Source organism: Ruditapes philippinarum, unplaced genomic scaffold (assembly GCF_026571515.1).
Source record: "Ruditapes philippinarum isolate M1 unplaced genomic scaffold, ASM2657151v2 ctg1077_1_1_1_1, whole genome shotgun sequence".
Taxonomy (NCBI): Eukaryota; Metazoa; Mollusca; class Bivalvia; order Venerida; family Veneridae; genus Ruditapes; species Ruditapes philippinarum.
Genome location: NW_026859840.1, coordinates 77,891 through 83,410, shown reverse-complemented (window position 1 = coordinate 83,410; position 5,520 = coordinate 77,891). Strand labels below are relative to the sequence as shown.

At 33.4% G+C, this 5,520-nt stretch overlaps 1 protein-coding gene across 1 annotated transcript; it reads left to right on the top strand.

Moving 5' to 3' along the window:
- The first annotated feature begins 343 nt into the window (after window positions 1-343).
- LOC132758077 (putative leucine-rich repeat-containing protein DDB_G0290503) lies at window positions 344-5,520 on the top strand. The gene is made up of 2 exons (XM_060749589.1): window positions 344-500; window positions 667-5,520. Exons 1-2 carry the CDS (start codon window positions 352-354, stop codon window positions 4,727-4,729), a joined length of 4,212 nt encoding a protein of 1,403 aa, XP_060605572.1. The 5' UTR covers window positions 344-351; the 3' UTR covers window positions 4,730-5,520.

Genomic DNA, 5,520 nt, shown 5'->3' with positions numbered 1-5,520 from the left:
TTTTGAATTTAGGATATACTTTTAAATTTCACTTTAACAAGGGATTTATAACGTTCACAACCATGTGAAGGTGTGTTTAAGTTTTTCTTCTTATTTCGAGTAAAATTGTTTCTTTTGTCTCCTCAACATTTGTTGAAAATTTTATTTTATTTTTAACAAATCTGTACAAGCTTTAATTTTTTTCTGTATTTTTTTTCTTATGTGGAACTTTATAATTTCAAAAACGGCGTCAGTTTTAATTTTATAAACAATTTAATTACGCACTCATTTATATTATATTACACTGTCTTACTATAAAACAACAAAGATAGGAGTTTTATTCAGTAAAATATTTCAGGTGCAACAGTAGAAATGACTAATACAACAGAAACCATAACAACAACAACACAGCCAAGTGGTACAATAACAATTCCAGTATGGATTATATATGCTTTTGTTATCCCTATCGTGTGTATAGCTGCAGTTGTCGGACTGATTGCTCTGATACGATGGATTTGCAGGTAAGAGTGTTTTTTATTATATAATCTGAACCTATTCTTTCAAAATATATCTAAGAATTAAAAAAAACTCTAATTGTAATTACATTGTATAACTTTATATTAACTTTATTTACCTTTTTGTAGGGATTCCTTATGTAACATAAAAGACAATGTACTCTCATTTTAGTAAAAGAGCGGCGTCTGTTTTACCTGTAATTGAGCCAGAAGAAAAGCGTATTGTCAATGATTTGAAATGCAATTTAGAACAGAAAAAACAAAACGAAGTGAAGGACCCGTTTCAACATTTCACTGTTTCAAATGAATCGGATAATAAACTTTCCAAAAAGCCAAAGAAAGCAGTAAATTGTATAAATAAAAAAGACGTATCCAAAACACCCGCAGTAGATACCAAAATTTGTAAAATTAAAAAGAAAAAAGTGAAAGCCATAGCTATCAAAGAAGAAGAAAACATAAAAGAACAGTTAGATGGTGATGCGATAAGCGAAAATGCTTTCAATCATTTGAAAGAATCTGAACCAACAGTATTTGAAGGACAAATACCACCTCCTAACATTCGAAAGTCACGTAGTCAAAGTATGAATAATACACTGAAGCTGAATAGTAAACCAAAGAAATCTCTCATCAAGCCAGAACCTAATTTGGAACAGACATTAACTTTAAGAAGACAAAGAAAACCCAAAGAATCGGCCAAGAAAAGAAATTTAAATATAATAAAAAGCAAATTGAACAGGCCAGACTTAGAAGACACCGATGAAACATCAACAGACACAAATACATCAACTGTCCCAGTTGACACTGACGAGGAAAGCGTTATCGATACAAGTATTGTTCAAAGTGGAGATGAAGACTTCATAACTGATGACGAAGATTCTGCGGCTGATGTTACTAATGTGCGATCTTCAAATAATCACACTTTGGATAACGATGTCATAAGAGAAAACCAGATAATACATATGTCTCAACAAGTCAAGCAGATGCCGGACCTCTCTGATTCAGAAATTTCTGGTAAGGTTGTTGAATGTCAAGAAAGCTTACAGGACAGGGTAACACGAAGTACACACTTAGAATTAAGTTCGTTAAAAGATTTTAATTCATCTGTCAAAACACAAAAAACAGTTGGTAAAGATCAAATATTTGCAGTTGACTTGAAATTAGAAAATAATTCTGCTATTGAGATGGAGCAATGTGTAGATGCAAAATTTAAAGAGACGAAAATATTAGATGTAATCAAATACGAGCATGTTCCTCGAGAGGGCCCGATAGCATCAAGCTCTTTCAAAGTTCGTGATAATGATAAAAACGAATTCAAAAACAAACAAACTGATCATATAAATGAAACAAGTTTCAGTTGTGATTTAGGTCCAAAAGGGGCAGATGAACAACAACCTGTAATTGACAAAAAAGAAAGAAATTATCTACAGTTCAAAGAGGCTGTTATGAACAATGGCAGTATTAATTTAAATAGGTCAATGTCTTTGAATGAAGGGGAACAATTAAAATCTTATATAAAAAGCAAACGACGAAAGAGAAAATATCAGTCATTACGCCACGCAAAGAGAGAATCTGTATTTGATGCTTTACAGACACTTGAAAAGGCACCAAAGAAGGGGATATTGAAAAAATCTCAAAGTTTACATGTTAACGAAAGACCAAACAAATTAGATACAAACATTAAGGAAATTACGCCGACTACGGGACAATTGGTTTTAGAGAAATGTAAATTTCACAGTGAAAATGAAATTGAAAGTACAAACGAAGCAAAAATCCCTGACGCATTTAAAACAACTGAACAATCGGATACGACTGATATTTGTGAGATATTGTCATCAAATCTTCTAACAACGATTGACAGGGTTACTTCAAACGATGACACACAACTTGACACCCCAAATGGATTTGGAGAGTCGTCATCCGAAATGTTTGCTGGAAAGCCAACCCCTTCCCAATTTCTGACCGAGACAAATCTTAATGCTGATAAATTTTCAGAAAGCGACAATGAAGAACAAATTAATCAAAATGAATCAACATATGAAGGAGAGAGAAATGAATTTGTATCATCTGAGAGGCGATCTGGATCCGGTAGTTTAATGAATCAAAACATTATCACTAACGAAATAGGACCATATAATGATTACCAGATGGAAAATATAATAGATGAGTCAACGTTGAAATATAATTCCACATTGCATCAAACGTCAATGTCTGAACCAACAAGTGATAATCACCCTGAGAATAAATTAGAAAACAATGAAAACTTGCTTTATTTTAAATCACATAATAATGAGATGAATTTGAAACTGAAAATTGTTACGCATGACGAAAGAGATCAGAAGCTACAAGATGATGGTAGTTTTGAAAGGGACCAAATGCATTCAAAAGAGCCTGACAATGACCATAGCATGAATCCGTCTCCAACAGTTAAGACTAATCAAAAAATAAACAAAAAACTTTGTATGCCAGGACATTCTTTAGAAAGTGATAGCTCCTTAGAGTTAATTGAAATACCATCCGCGTCACCAGGCATTGATGATATAAGGGGTAAACTAAATGAAGATTCTACTATCAAACAAACTATTAACCTACCTGTTGTTACTCTAAATGCAAATGTAAAGGAATTTGATTGTGAACAAATATTTAAAAAGGAAGAATTGTCAAATGTTCCCAGTGCAAATGTTTTTGATGCTTTAAAGGAGACGCCTTTGGAATTAAAAAAACACGACACCACAAGCGTCGATTTTCATAATCACAGACAGTCCCATGGAAATAATACAAAGAACATGTCGTTGTCGAGTCAACATAGCAGTATTGCATTAGGACTTCGAGAAAGGCCAGCAACTCCACATTTGTCAAGTACTGATATGAATTCAAAGTCAATTGTAAACAATTCTTCAAATTTACTTAATAAAGTCTTTCGGCACAAATCAAATCCTTCATTTGACAGGGCTCACCTTGAATTGTTACAATCGCACAAATCAAACGTAAATCAGCTAAACAAAAGAAATATATCGCAACCGCTGTCACCAATTGTAAAGGAAGATGAACCTAAAAACATTTCTTTGACTTTACCACCTAACTTAGGTGGAAACAATATGCCACTAGAAACTTCCATACGAGAAACAACGGCACAAAATGCTCCTCTTGAAGAAAAGTTATATTCGAACAAAGCAGATAAGTATACAAGCAAGCAAATAAAATCACATCGGTCAAAGAGTTTTATTCCGACAGCACAGATGGAAGATGAAATGACAAATGATGTCGAAACTTTACGTGCAGGTGTTCTAAGCCCGATTAAAATGAAAAATAAAAGTACCATTGAAAAGAAATCATTGGATACAATCATTTTTGCGGGGACTTCCACAAACGGCATTAACCAGCACAACAAGGAGCATGAAAGAATCCGATCGCCTGTATTTAATGTCAGGAATAACGATATTCGGATACGATCAAAAACACCATCTGCAGAATTAGAACGTGTCGGCAGGAATCTGAACGATCCGAAACGCTCTAAAACTCCGATGCCCGTGCCTTCTTACTTTATGAAACAGTCTGAGGGAACAGTTGCTAAACCATTTCTTACTCATCCGCTCTCAAAGTTAAAAACGGGATACAGTACAAATACTAATATGGAAACATTTAGCAGAAATGTTCCCTCCGTTCTTGAAGAAAAACGCAAAGCTGGAGCCTCTTTTCGTCGAAGCATGAAAAGATTTCCCAATAGAAATGTTCCAGTTTCCGACAATACTAAAACAAATGAACATACACTTCTATATAGGAGGGAGAAGGAAACGAATGTTTTGGATGAAAAAGTGGAATTCAAAAGAATATCTGTCAGAGAACGCCCTAAATCTGCCATGTCAATGCGTTCTGCACCTAGAATGACCTCACAAGACAATGTGACACCGTTTCCAAGAAAGTTTAGGACAGACAAAAGATTAAGACAAAAAACAGGAGAACATAGGCGCTCTATTACACCTACATTGACACATAAATCAACTGACATCAGAAGGCCGAGTTCACGTGCAGAATCTTGTAATGTCCAACAAGCAAACTATGATCTAGATGAATCTGACAGTGAACTGGAGGCATTCTTTGCTAACCCAGATGTTAAAAGTTTGCAATTCGGGAACAAAGACCTCCTCAATAATGGTTATACCCGCAGTCACAGGACCGTGTTTTCAACTTTTAGCAAGAGAAATGATCTTGCAAAAAGCAAATCATTCAAAATGTAAACAAGACTTCTTGCATTTTATGTATAAAGCACTTCAAGGAAGGGAATTAATTACCATTTCTTATGATGATTTGTTTGAAATCTAATTTTTTAAATTGATCATCTAGACCAATGCATTTAAAAATGCATTTTAAATAACGATATATCGTTGAAATCAGAGTAACACCGAGACATGGAATTCCATCCGGGGTAATGTTTTATTTCAAATAACACAAAAAGAGCAGTTGCAGAAAATATCAACCACGTGACATTCTTTACAATTACAACGATTTTATGTACAGCTTTAGGTAAAATTGACACACATACCTTAGAAATTGAGTTTTTATTTTGTAATATAGTATCGATAACTTTCTTCTGAATAGTTCGTGTAATTTATTTTATTGCTTGCCAAATAATGAAAAAAAAACATCGACGGGTAAAGCTAATGTTTTCAAAGTTAATGAATATCATAAAATTTTATTTGCACAAAACAAAGGCATATCGTTTATGAATCGCCTCTTGTCAAACTCGGATCTGCTTAAGCTTTATTGTTAACGCATAGAAAATAAGAAGGGAAGCTAGATCTTTTTTCATTTGTGTAAAATAACTTGAGATTTATTATGTTATTTGAAAATTAATTTTAAGTCCCTAAAATAAATTTATGTAGGTTCTACAAAAATATTTATATTTGTGTGTAAGTTTGAATTATATTGACATCACAGCCTATCAATAGTATTCATATATATACCAGTAATCAAATATAACACTAACGGTCCTTATTCAACTCAAAAACGAGAAATTATATTTTGTAAC